This window comes from Sphaerodactylus townsendi, linkage group LG01 (genome assembly GCF_021028975.2).
Source record: "Sphaerodactylus townsendi isolate TG3544 linkage group LG01, MPM_Stown_v2.3, whole genome shotgun sequence".
Lineage (NCBI taxonomy): Eukaryota > Metazoa > Chordata > Lepidosauria > Squamata > Sphaerodactylidae > Sphaerodactylus > Sphaerodactylus townsendi.
In genome coordinates this window covers 83,780,209-83,794,751 of record NC_059425.1, presented here as the reverse complement: position 1 = coordinate 83,794,751, position 14,543 = coordinate 83,780,209, and the positions used below count along the sequence as shown (strand labels likewise).

The 14,543-nt window shown below is 39.7% G+C and overlaps 1 protein-coding gene across 1 annotated transcript in view; it reads left to right on the top strand.

Moving 5' to 3' along the window:
* Positions 1–14,543, top strand: part of RYR2 (ryanodine receptor 2) — a 464,284-nt gene that overhangs the window by 247,057 nt on the left and 202,684 nt on the right. The window contains exons 30-33 of the mRNA XM_048485659.1: positions 3,412–3,586; positions 10,135–10,343; positions 10,781–11,127; positions 14,219–14,333. Coding sequence (XP_048341616.1) covers positions 3,412–3,586; positions 10,135–10,343; positions 10,781–11,127; positions 14,219–14,333 — 846 coding nt within the window. The remainder of the gene's footprint in view (positions 1–3,411; positions 3,587–10,134; positions 10,344–10,780; positions 11,128–14,218; positions 14,334–14,543) is intronic.

Here is a 14,543-nt window from a genome sequence, read left to right as displayed (position 1 = left end):
CACAATCAGCAAACGTTTGAAGTTATGGTGAGTCCCTATTTCAACCACCTCTGAATGTCTCTTACCTGTAAATCCTGCCGTATCACCGTAAGTCGACTGCGACTTGATCACACTTTCTACCACCACCTCATATCGCACAATTGTGATCTACAGTCGATTTTATTTGTTCCTTTGCACAGATGATAAATTTATGTTTTTGGGTGGAGGTTGTAAGGATAGCTATAGGTGCATTCTAACAATAGACTGAAGGTTTCTGTTTTCCTGTAAAGGAAATTACCAAGAATTGTATTGTCGAAGGCTTGGAGCCATGGTAAGGAGGAGCCATGGTGAGGAGGAACTGCTGAATTTTCTGGACCACCTTAACAGAAAAAGAAGGAAAACTGCCTTTTTAGAGGTCTTGGTCTTTCGCAGACCCAACCACCAATTGGGCCACACAGTATACAGAAAACCAACACACGCAGACTAGTATCTACATAAAAACTCCAACCACCACCCACAACAAAAAAGGGGTATAATCAAAAATCTGACAGATTATGCAAAACGAATTTGTGAACCTCACCTCCTCCCTGATGAAATCAATCATCTAGACTGGACTCTGCAGGCTAATGGCTACTCCACAACAGAAATCAGAAGAGCTTTAAGACCAAGAGAAACCCAGAGGACTGAGGAGAAACAGCCCTCCACAGGAAAAATATTTCTACCATACAACAAGGAAATCACAGATCAAATAGGGAAACTGATGAAAAAACATAACCTACAAACCATCTTCAAACCTACCAGGAAAATACAGTTCACAAAAGGACAAGAGAGACCCCCACACTATGCAGCTGTGGGAAGGTCTACATAGGAGCCACAAGACACAGCATTCAGACTCATATTAAGAAGCACAAAAGACACTATTGATTTAACCATCCTAAAAAATCTGCAGTAGCAGAACATGTGCTAAACAAAACTGGACATAACATTTTGTTTGAAAACACTGAAATTCTGGACAATTTGGAAGATTACTATGTCAGACTGCACTGGGAGGCCATTGAAATCCACAAACACCAAGACAACTTCAACAAAAAAGAAGAGACTCTGAGAATTAACAAAGCTTGACTACCAGTACTTAAAAACATCAGAATCACAGGCCAAGGGCATACTAAGTTCATGGACAATGGACTCCATCCAAACATAGGATTTGCATTCACCAATACTGCTGCTGCTGCAGGGAATGCAAATGCAACTACAAATGTAAATTGACTGATAACCCCACCCACAATACAATGCATTCAATCACACCTTTGCATAACAAGTTCCACCCAAACACTTACTGATTGTCGAAGGCTTTCATGGCCGGAATCACTTGGGTGCTGTGTGGTTTCCGGGCTGTATGGCCGTGTTCTGGCAGCATTCTCTCCTGACGTTTCGCCTGCATCTGTGGCTGGCATCTTCAGAGGATCTGAAGAACACGGCCATACAGCCCGGAAACCACACAGCACCCAAACTTACTGATTGGTTCCCCACCCTAAGACATGGACAATATATAGTCCACTAAACATTCCTTTCTCACAAGACACAGTGTGTAACAGACTTCTCTCTGTGATACACCTCTGAAAATGCCAGCCACAGATGCAGGTGAAACGTTAGGAACAAGATCTACCAAACCATGGCCACACAGCCCGGAAAACCCACCACAATCAGTACCAGAATTGCTTCCATTATCAATTAGTATGTGTCATTGTCCCATGAAAGATCTGACATACCTGTGCTGCAGGCAGGCAGGAGCTAGAGTGGAGCTGGACAAGCCGAAGTCAAGGCAGGCAGAGTGGAGCTGGACAAGCCGAAGTCAAGACATGAGGCATGGTCAACCAGTCTAGAGGCAGGCAGCAAGCAAAGGTGTAGTCAGAACCAGTTGCAGAGCTAGGGCAGGCAGTAAGCAACAGTGTGGTAAAGGAAATCCAATGTCCAGACACAGGCAGAAGATCAGGCAGGCAGAGAATCTGAGTTCCGCAGGAGACTAAACACATGGAGCTTACCAGTAAGTACACTCATAGGCAGGGCCTTACCTAAGACAGGATTTATATAGGACAGTGATGGCAAACCTTTTTGAGACTGAGTGCCCAAACTGCAACCCAAAACCCACTTATTTATTGCAAAGTGCCAATTTGGCAATTTAACCTGAATACTGAGGTTTTAGTTTAGAAAAAAAACGGTTGGCTCCGAGGCGTGCGTTACTCAGGAGTAAGCTTGGTGGTAGTTGGTGGCTTTGCTTTGAAGTAACTGTGCATCTCTTCCAACGGGTGAATCATGACCCTAGGAGGGTTTACTCAGAAGCAATCCCCATTGCCAGCAACCGAGCTTACTCCCAGGTAAAGGATTGCGCTTTTGTTCTTTGCATGAAAATCAGTGGGGTTTAACAGCGCTTAACAGGGTTACCTACACTGCTTCCCCAAAACTTGGTCTTAGGTTTAATTCTAATAATCGAGCCCAGCGGCCCAGGCCAGCCTAGATGTGAGGGGGTCACTCTGTTTGCGTGTGCCCACAGAGAGGGCTCTGAGTGCTACCTCTGGCACCCGTGCCATAGGTTCGCCACCACTGATATAGGAAGTTCTGGCTAGTGAGGCTGGGATTCTACAAGAGCTCAATCCTCCTCAGATGCTTCCATCTGGCAGAGCCTTTTGCCATACCTTCCATTAATGAGAGCACTTCTCCATTGACTCTGCAGCTATAGCCTTTCCCTTTGCATCCTTTGAGCAGCTGGCTTGTTACCCAGCTCTTCTGAGATTCCTGAAGGCTCTCCCCAGATTCTCAAAGGCTCTTTCAGCTGCATGGCATCTGCCGGAGCTTGTAAGAAAGGGCTTGGAACTGACTCTGCTGCCTGCATTTCCTCATGAGGTGCCAGGTCTGAATGCATGGTGTCCTCAGTGCCTGTGTCAGTGACCAGGGGCTGGCTCATGACTATACCCATAACAACATTTCTGCAATTTAGCTAATCAATCTTTGGGGGAAAAATTGCAAATACATTTTAGTGTTATGTGGCATGCTACATTATACTTACAAATGAATCAATTGTACAAAAAAGGCAAATTTTTTTTATTTACAATATTATTGTAATGTTGAGACATGTTTTTTTGCTGCTGCTACAGTTGTCTGTGCTCAAATGGTAATTTTTCTTTCAGGCCATTTGATATTGTTTTATACTGATGTTAGTGGGATTTGTGCAATATATGTATTTGATAATGTTTTATACTGCTGTTAGTGGGATTTATATTCAACAGCTACTTAAAGACTCCAAACCATTGTTTCAGAATACCATAATATGATAGTATTGTTATGATTGCAATAATTTAGAGCTGGTTATTAGTCATACCCTGGAGGAAGAGGAAATCTTAGATGCTATCCCTTGTGTGTGATTTTTCTTTCCAGGCCCAACGTTGGCACCAGGGAAATGAGCATTTTGGTCGTTCTTGGCTGGCAGGTGATACCGTTGGATGTATGGTTGACATGAATGAGCATACTATGATGTTCACCTTGAATGGTGAAATACTTCTTGATGATTCTGGGTCTGAGCTTGCATTCAAGGATTTTGAGGTTGGTGATGGTAAGTTCTTGAACAATTCTGTGCTGCTGATTTGTGTATTTCCTTTTTGTTGTAGGTAGAGGATTTTTTAATATACCCATCACTTTTATTGGGAGGGAATTAATTGCTGTGACACATTTTAAACGTATGTAACTGTGTTTGCCAGTATAAAATACACTGAAATACCTTGATAGCAAATTTGCTTTCTGTATCATTCCTCATTTCAAGCATTCTTGATGTTTATTGGAACAATGTACTACCAGGCTGCTATGATATTTTGTTTGTGAACATTTTAATTGCCAATGAAGTTTACTTATAGAATGTTGATGGAATGTGTTGTTCCTCAGATAAAAGCAGAAGTCAGTTGAGGTTGGTGGAGAAATTCAGAAAAAGAAGACCAAGGCTGGATAAAAACTCTCCCATGGGTCCTGGGAATGATAATGAAACCATGTGTTTGGACAGGAAAGGAATCATCAAGACAATAGAGGGCATGTGTGGCAAATGATTATATTTTACAAAATATACCAATTTTTATAAATCTTATTGAATTAAAATCATCAAGTGGTTATTTAGCACACAAAAAATGATGATTTCTAAAGTCACCAGCAGATGAGACCCAAATCATTCTGTTTATTTATAATGAAGATACCCTAAGAGAATTAGAAACTACTGGTTAAAAATCGTGTTCAATTTGTAAATCATCTAATCAAAATGTACATTTGGTCATTATATATTGGAAGCATTTGCATTGATAGGAAAATTAGAACTGCGGAACACTTTTCTAAGGAATGTAGGTCCAGTGATGCAGTTTTCAAAGATAACTTCATTGTAAAATGAGCTAAGAAATACAACAATTCTAGACTTATCAGTGAAAAAAAAATAGAAGTCACCACTGACACCTTTCCTTGTACTGGCCAACTATTTTTAGAAAGTGGGTGAGGCCAAGTGGGACTTTTTCCTAGCAGAGCCTCTGCAGATCTCGTGTTGTGGGCCAATCCCTGGGGAGTGAGGAATCCTCAGAGGAAGAACTAAGCGAAGAGAACTCATGCCAACCAGAACCCCAACAGGGGTGAGCTCAGGCCAGCCAGAGCCCCAGCAGAGTGAAAGTGAGCAGCTGGCTACCGTCTGCAGAAGCATATTGTTTCCCTGACTCGACACCAACTGAGGTTTCTTGGGCAAGTAATTCAACGGGGCCAGCTGATTGGCACAGATAGCATTGGAGAAGAAAACTGCAGGCTAAAAAGCATAGTGTTTGTATGCTGGTTCAGTGGCAATGCTTATTTGAACAGGGATGGAGCAAATCTTCATAGGATGAGGATTGGAAATCTGTGGGGATCCAAAAGAGGTCTGCTTGGGAGGCATGCTGACATAGATGCGATGATGCATTTCCAGTGCTGCCTTGCTGACACTCACTCTTGCTTAGTCCTGCTTTCTCTGACCCCTAGATTGGACTACCTGACTACAACCTTGTATAATGGACTTAGCTTTCGCTCACTCTCTCCTGCATCCTGGCTCCTCTGACACTCAGAACTGTATTTGACTCCAAGCAGTTTGCAATCTGCCTGTTACTCTTAGCTCACCAGGAGGCCAAATCCTGACACCAGCTGCCTGCCTGACTCTGGACAGCTGACTGGCTAGAGTTTTTGTAGAGCTGATTTGTAGAGTTTTTAAAAGTTGCTTCAGCAATAACTGCAGCCACAGCACAGGGTTATGTTACTGTGTGTGTATGCAAGAAAATATTTTGACAGTATGTTCATTTTAAAAGGTACCCTGTTGAACAGGCATTTCCTGCCTGAAATGTTGAAGCAGTATTTAGAGTTATGTGTAACCTCACTCACTGAAATGTTGTAGTTATCTGCTTCTGTGAGAGACATTTTTTTTAAACTGTGCCTACCAACCTGTGTCAGGATTCCATAGGTGTTCACATGCTTCAAAAGGTTGGGGTCCCTAACTTAATTTGATACTGATACCTGAAATAAAGACTGGCATGTTTTATATAATGTTGTATTTCATTTCATAACTGAAGTTGTCTGGATTGTTCTTTGTGATGACCTGGGGAGTAGCCCCTCTTTTTTGTACTTCGGTTGAAATGTCCTCCAATGCAATTTGAGAAAAAAGAGTTCTTCCCAAGGAATACTTAAGGTGAAATGTGTTTTTTTTTTAAAAACAACCTGCTTTATATACTCAGCTGCATTATGAGTCTCGACATTTATTTTGGTTCAGTATTATCCATTGTTCTCATTTACTTAACTTTCTTTTATTCTTTTTATAGTGTCCACAAAAACAATATACTATGTCACACTGGGGTTTTTATTACACCAGGAAAGCAGTAATTTGTCAATATGTGGTAGTTACCTGACAGTACTGCTGTTGTAATCTGTTTTGTAAAGGAGTAAAAGGATTGTGGCTTCCTTCTAAGTTACTTTTAGGTTTTTCTGTAATTCTGTAATTCATGTCTGAAGAGGAAACTGTTCTTCTTTTAGGATATTTGCTTCTTTCCCCCTATTTCATTACCTTTATTAGGCATATCAGACTGACAATAGCAACAATAGAAAAGGTTATTAGGTGATCAACAGGAGTGCACAGTTGTTGATAGAGCTGTTGCCCAAAACTTTGCTACGTCTGCAGTTCTTTTAGTGCAGCAGTCATTCAAAAGCAGATGTAGATTTTCTTGGTCAGAAGCGGCAAGACGTGAATTAATATGAGGTTCAATGTAGAGACTCCTGAGTTCTGTGTGGCGAGAACAATACAGGAGTATATGAGCAGTTGTTTCCACTTGGTTGGGCGAACATTGACAAGTTCTTGCTTGTAACGGGACCTGAAGGAATCTGCCATGGAGAACTGCAGGGGGGGGGGGCATTTAGACGAGCTTGCATAAAGAAGCATCTCAGTAATGGGATGAGAGATTATTGAAGTGGGTGGAAGGAATCCATCAGGTGGAAGAAGTCCATAGCTCAATGATGAGCAAGGCCTGTTAGTTTCAGATAGCAGTTTTTGTCTTTCCAAATCAAGTACTCTTTGTTTTAAGGTGTGATAGGTACTGATCTCATCTGAGTTAAGGAAAAATTTCATAGAGAAACCTAAGGCTGTGATGTAATTTGTAATTTGTTGGTTCCATGAATCAGTGAGCACGTGCCATGTTAACTTGCCTGACCTTGCACTGTGATGGAGGTGCACCCAAAATTTCAAGGCTGATATTCAGACTCTTGTAGTCATAAGATTTAAACCCATTTCTAGGCATAGGCTGACATTTGCAACACAGTTGGGTAGTCCAAGAAGGTTGCGAAAAAACTTGGACTGAATTTTTTCTAGGTCTTTAATTGGGCCACCTACCCATATTGGGGGCCCATATTGCATCTTTGGAATTAATTTGGATTTGAAGATTTTAACTGCAGAGGGTATGTATTGACCTCCTTTGATGAAAAAAAGCGTTTAATTGCGGCAGTATTGCATTTTACAAAGGTGGTAATGTGGCTAAGTTGAGGTGACCATTTCAGATTGAAATGAAACATCACCCCCAGGTCGCAGAAAGATGGCACTTGTTCTAATGTGTTCCCATTGATTTTTCATGAAGGAGGTCGCCAAGATTTGGCAAACACCATGATCTTGGATTTGGTATAGTTTATCTCCAGAGCACTGCATTTACAATAATCAGAAAATGCCTGGAGACTGCGGGTGAGGCCAATTTTACCGTGAATGCACATATTTGCTTCTTAACTATAGGGTGGTCCAAAAATTCATTCACTGAAAGGTTCATAACTCTGAACTACAATTCAAACATTTATTATGATGGATAGAATTTTTTGAACACTCTTTCATAAATACAATTCTAAGGGAAAGTGCCCACCTTTGGGATGATCCTAGGCAGAACTAATTTCATAAATTAATCACTATCCATCCACCTTGGACTATCCGGCATCAAAATATGATCCGGGAGACATGATTGCAGATCAAGAAGTGTTGCACTTTTGGGAGCAAACACAAGCACTGGGAAAATATGTGAAAATATTTAAAGTGTTAAGAGATTTATATATTTGGCACTTCGATTTCAGGAACTTTAGAATTTTTTAAAGAGAAACTATGTGAAAAATTTATTAGAAAGGCTTTCTTACTTAATTTTCAGCTCAAATAAGCGAGCTTTGAAGGACTTTTGTTCCATTTTTATATCACAGAAAGGCATATTTATGAACTTCTGTATCATAGAATGAGAAAAGATAGGAACCTATTCAAAATCAGCTTGTGTGCCTAACAACATACATTTTCATTATCTTTGTTTTCATACATTTTCATTATCTTTGTTTCTGCTGTCACTGGGTTAATTTTGAAGGGGTTTCTTGTATCTTTTTTCATGTTATGACATTCAGGTATGCTCTAATCACCACCACTTTCCATTATTTGGGACTGCAGAAATGTAGCACAGGAGCTTAAAACTCTCTCTCAAGCTCCTTGTTGTATAAATTTTGACAGAAGATTGGTGGGGCAAAATCATTGGATTAAAGAATGAATGAATATTAAATGGCATAAAGTTGGAGGAATATGTTCATCTCTAAATTTTGTAAGACTTGTTATACGTTCCCTAGATTACATGTCTTGGAGATAACCACACCTTACCATGACATGCCTCTGATGATGCCAGTCATAGATATGGCTGAACATTAGGATCTAAAACAATCAGACCAGTTCGGTCTGCAGGAGCTGCCACCCACTGGTGCCTCCCTTGATGAGCTGGTAGAGAGCTGGGATACCAGGCTCTCTGAAGCCATCGAGGCTGTTGCTCCGAGGTGCCCTCTCTGTGCCTGTGCCAGACCAGAAGCTGCAACAAATGAAGCAGGAGCTGAGATGGCTAGAGCGAGTGTGGTGGCGGGCTCTTGATGAGAGGACAAGACACTCGTATTGGACGTTTATGAGATCCTAAGAGGGAGCTGTGAAGGAAGAAAAGAGATTGTATTTTGCTTCCTCTTTCTCAGTAGCTAGCTCATGCCCGGCGAAAGTCACTTACCAGCTCATGTTCACGATGGAGGGCAGTCCGTTTTCAGCCCCTGGAGCTCTCCAGTGTTGTTTAGAGGCTGACGCTGATTGGTTGAGAGTGAGTCGGCTGAAGTTAAATCCTACGAAGACGGAGGTGCTGTGACTGGGTTGTGGGGAGCGACCAGTGGACTTTTGCCTTCCTAAGCTGTGCGGCGAGGCATTGCACTTGGCCTCATCTGTCAAAAGCCTGAGAATGATCTTGGACCCGGCATAATCGCTTGAGGTCCATGTTACTCATACAGCCCAGGTAGTGTTCCACCATTTGCGGCAGACCTCTCCTGTTCTGACTTAGCCACAGTATTCCATGCAATGGTCACCTCCAGGCTCCAGACTCCTTACGGGGATGTCCAGTCGGGACCGGGTTACACTGGTCATGTACCACCTCCATTGGCTGCCCATTGAGTTCCGGGTCATGTTCAAGGTGCTAGTTTTAACCTTTAAGGCCTTAAGTGGCCTTGGGCCTGCATACTTGAGGGACCCCCCTCTCCCCATATTGCCCCATTAGGACCGTCAGGTCTTTGGGGGAGAATCTATTAGAGATCTGTGGCCCAAAACACATACGGCTGGCCTCTACCAAAGCCAGGGCTTTTACGGCCCTGGCCCCGTTCTGGTGGAACAGGCTCCCAAGAAAGACCAGGATGCCGTGGGACTTGCAGAGTAAAATGGACCTGTTGCACCAGGCATTTGGCCAGCCGGGTCGAGTGTGACCCTATTCCATCTAGGCCTCTGGTGGGCTTAGGGGGGAAAGGGGAAGGAGGTGGAGTTTTCTATCGCCATCTGTTTGATGCCCGATGTAGTTCCTATTTATAGTTTTATTGTATTGGCTATTGTTATGGGTTTTAATGCTGTTTAAATTATTTTATTGTTAGTATATTTTTATGTTGTTCACCGCCCTGAACCCTTCAAAAGAGGGCAGCTTACAAGTTTAAAGTATAAATAAAATAAAATAAATATGTCAAATTTCAATATTTCAAGTGACATTTTTCTGTTACAATCCTCAAGAAATAATTTTATTCTTCCAAATGATTTTGTGTACCGAAATCCTTTCTGTGACCATTGAATAATGTTCCCATACATTGGTTAGTGCTTCACTCATGCTAGGGTTGAAATCTAAATTACATAAAGTAAAAATAGCTGTGTGCCAATATACTACTATAGATGCTCTACGTACTCTAAGAAGTGAGAGTGGGGGATTTCAAATCACAGCATATGTTTATGCATGGACTTCACAAGATTTTCTATTTAATCACTACCCTGTCTCTGTTTAAATTAGCTATGCTTTTTTGACCTTTGATGCAGTGAGATTTCTGAGTATACTTCAAAAATGGTTTTGTTTACTTTGCTGAGATGTGTATATCCATGAATGTGATACATAAGCACACGAGAGCTGCATTTATATTATTTCAGATACTCTCTAATCCATATATAATTATGATGGTGTTCACATCGTCTATATTGAATTGCTTATGAACTGGAAAAAATTAAATAACATATTAATATTTATGATTCATAAATTGGATGTCTGTTTTTTTTAATGGCAGGCTTTATACCTGCATGTAGCCTGGGATTGTCTCAAGTGGGCAGAATAAATTTTGGAAAAGATGTCAGCACTTTAAAATATTTCACTATTTGTGGATTACAAGAAGGCTATGAACCTTTTGCAGTCAATACTAACAGGGACATCACCATATGGCTGAGCAAGAGACTACCTCAGTTTCTCCCAGTACCACCAAATCATGAACACATTGAGGTTTGATATATCTTTATTTAATTGTGTGAGATTGAATAGAAAGGTGACATCTATCTGAATCAATGGTTGCTATCTGATTGTGTACAACAACCATTCCTATGTTGAATTTAGGGTTATATGTGCATTACAGAAGGAGATGACTACAGATGCATCCTCATTACTCTATAAATTACCAATCGTGTTGTAAAGTAACTTTTCATACAGCTGAAGCCTTTTAGATCATGGCAGTTAACATAGTGCTTCATTTTTCAACACTTGTTTCAACTGAGTCCAACTGACCCTTCTGTCATTTTAATAGAACCCTCAAATTAAAAACAACTGGTGGGTTGTTGAATTAGGAACAGCCAGCATTTTATATATGTGGAGTCCCTCAAATGTAGGGGATTGCAATATTAAAAAGTATAATTTCATTTCAATCATGTTTTTGTACTCAATAGGTTACAAGAATAGATGGCACAGCAGACAGCTCTCCATGCTTGAAGGTCACACAGAAGTCCTTTGGGTCTCAAAATAGTAAAACAGACATCATGTTCTATCGTCTCAGCATGCCTATTGAATGTGCAGAGATATTCTCCAAAATGTCTGGTGGAGGGCTGCCAAATTCAAGCCTGTTTGGCCCAAAGAATGACTTGGATGAGTATGATGCTGATTCTGACTTTGAAGTCCTAATGAAAACTGCTCATGGTCATCTGGTACCTGATCGTGCAGAAAAAGAAGCCATAAAATCAGAGTTCAATAACCATAAAGACTATACACAAGAAAAGCCTTCACGTCTCAAGCAAAGGTAAACTGTTCTAGTTTTTTTATGCATTTATTGTAATAATTTTTTTAAATCTACAACAGCTACAAGAATGGTGGACCCACCACACAATATAGAAAAAGAAACAGGTAGAAAATACATAGTATCAACCTTTATCCCCTGAAACGTAACTATTAATAGAAAAAGTGACATTTAATAAAAGAGAGTCACAGGGAAAAAAGAAAAAAACCCAGAAAAACCTAAATAAAAATACAAATCTAACTGGCTCCCATCTCACTTTCACCTTGTGTATAACATTTCTTAAAAAAAAACTAATCCCATTTATACCAGCTTTTCTAACCCTATATTCTAATTTTTACATATTTTTTCTTTCTAAAAGTTATGTGCCTGTATAATATAATGAACCATTTTCATATGATTTAAAAATATAGTTATTCTAAAACCCTTCTTAGTCCATCTTAGATGTCTATTCTATCTAATTCTTCTTAAATTGGTCTCCTGATGTTTAATACTCTCTGAAAATAAAAGACAGTGAGAAAGAGAAGCAGGAAATATTTTCAGGTTGTCTGAAGATTCTTTGTGTTCTTGTTGAAGAACTTCCTTGCATCTTGGACATCTGTAATACTCTGCTACACTCCATTTAAAATGTAACCAAATTCCTTTATTGGAAGCCAACGAAAATATATTTTCTTCTTTTTCAAGGCATCTGTAAGAAACTTGTAATCCTTTCATTTCATTAATATTTCTCTTGGGAGCTCCTACGTGACCCCGAATCCTGACCTCGAATTACATCTTTTGTACTTGTAATGCATGCTAAGGATCTCCTGTTCAAATGATCTTTGTGTCAAATATATCACACAGTCCTGGGGAAGGTTTCTGTTTTTGGCTCCTGTAGACCTTACATGGTAGATTTTGCCCACTATTACCTCAGTTTCTTCAACCAGTAGAGACATACATCTCACCAATTCTGGAATAAAATCTTTTTTAGATCTTTTCCCTCTTTCTCTGGCATAGTGTGTTTTCTTAATACACATTCCTTCTGTTTCAGCTTCAGCCAGAATATTTTTTTCTGGTTGATATATTTTTGATGAACATAAATTTTGGTCTCAAAAGTCTTTGAGTTTTCTGTCATTTTTTTCAGGTCTGTAGTAAGCTCCTTTAAGTCCTTTGTTTCTGTTGCCTCTACCATTACTCTGTCCATGTGTTTCATTTCCATCATGTCCTTTTGCATGGATATTAACATCAATTTGACTCTCTGCAATGGATCTGGAGGCTGTTCTACTTTGATTTTGTCAGACATGATGCAGTTCTTTAATTTCACCAGCAGATGTCCTTCTGCTGTCACACAGTCATTCCTCAAAGCTTCCTTTCCTCTCTCCCTTTATCTTATACAGACTTGACAGTCACCCGTAAAAACTTTCTCCATAGGCTGTTTTGTTTCTTTTGCTGTCTTTCAAAACATTTACAGTTTATACTTCCTACATTTGCATGTTAAAGCTGCCTTTTGTTTCTCCTTCAAAATCTTTCATTTCAAAATGGCAATCCACAGTGAATGATGCATTTCATTTAGCAGGCACAGAAACTGAAAGTACTTATTTTTTAGCAGAACCAAGGATTTTGCTGGCCAAAGCACAAAATGTTCAGTGAGACGTCCCTTATATCTTCATGATCTTCTTTAATCACTTGAAATATTACATTGTCATGGCTTTGACATCTTAATGCTGCCTCTGTCTTTTCTCACTGTTGAGGTGATGATGTTAGTCAGCATGCTTCAGTCAGAGGAGAGGCTGTGGTTGCTGACATGTTCTCAGCTCTTCCTTGCTTTAACAACCTACCTTGATGAAGCAGAATGCTCCTCTGACAGCTCCATTTGAACTACAGAGCTGTTTATCATTCTGAAGTTACATTCTTGGTGAAACAAACAGTGAGTCTGTTCATTCACTTGGGAAGACTGTACACGGTTCACGATGACAAACTGAAAGTGTCTTTTTATTTATTTTTAGTCATTATGTATATTTTTTCTCTTATACTGTAAATGCGTTTCTGGTAAGGTTGGTCATGTAAACCAGTAATTAAGGCTGGGCATCAGATTTGAAACTTGCTTTATACATCAGTCTTTTACTTCTGTTCTTACTTTTTATTTACTTATTTATTCAATTTGATTTCCTGCCCCCACTGGGAGGGCTTGGAATGGCTAACAACCTACATAAATACAATAGTAAAACAATAAATACAATTTAAACACTATCCAAGATGGTGCACTGAGGGTGGAACAATACTGTGGGTCCTTGTTTCAAATTCCAATAATGGAAAAAGTGGAAAGGGAGGAGAACAAGGATATACAGGTATAAATGAAACCTTTCACAAAGCTGTTAAAGATAAAATGCAAAGAAAGTTAAAAGTAGCAAAAGGATACAATTACAAAATATCTGCAATTCATGAAATATTCAATCTGTCAAATATCTAGAAAAGATAAAAGATGATCCATAGGTTCAGTAACTTTGTAAACCATTGTGTCCACAGTGGGGACTCAGGCAGGAGTGAGATAGAGTGGGTTAGGATACAACAAGGCAATGGCATTCCTCTGCTCCTTTCAGCAAACTATTTGGCATTGATTGGTAGGGAATTCCACATTATGTGAGCCAAGTCCCTTGGCCAAACTAACGGGGATCCGGAAAAGTGAAAATGGATTTAGAAGAGTGACATGTCTGCATGCTGTCTCTGTTGTCATTAGCAACCTGGAATATGTGGCTGATACATCTTTGTGAGCTGGAAGGACTAATTTTCTATTGTCTTTGGGACTTTTCTGAGTTTGTCTCCTTTATGGGGCAACCAGTGGATGCTTCAGAGGATCTATGAAGCCTGCATGAATTTTGCCCCAGCAAATGTCACTGCTGATATGTGAAAGGGTCAGTAACTTGTGAATAGTGTGCTGGATAAATGTGAGCTTGGTTAATTATTGTCAGGTTACTTTTAAAGAAACTATTCCACTTCCAAATACAAGAAGTCAATAAAAGCGTTTATTAAATTGAATTAGTGTGGTTGGTTATGTTTATCTAATAGATATTTTGGAAATTTTCAAATGCTGATTTATCCTAACTTCTGTACATTACAGATTTATGCTGAGAAGAACAAAGCCTGACTACAGCACAAGTCATTCTGCAAGGCTCACTGAAGATGTACTAGCAGATGAACGAGATGACTTGGATTACTTAATGCAAACATCTACAGTATGGCAACTCAGAGTTAATATTTTCACTCTTTATCTAAGATCTGCCAGGTTTTTTTACATGATGTTACATACAAAGTTTGAAATTGTAACAGACACTTGTACAACACATTTCTTTTAAAGATAAGTGAACTACACACTACTTATCTCTTAACTGTTGTTATCAATTTGCTTCTTTAAAATCTTGATTTAGAATCATAGAGTTGGAAGA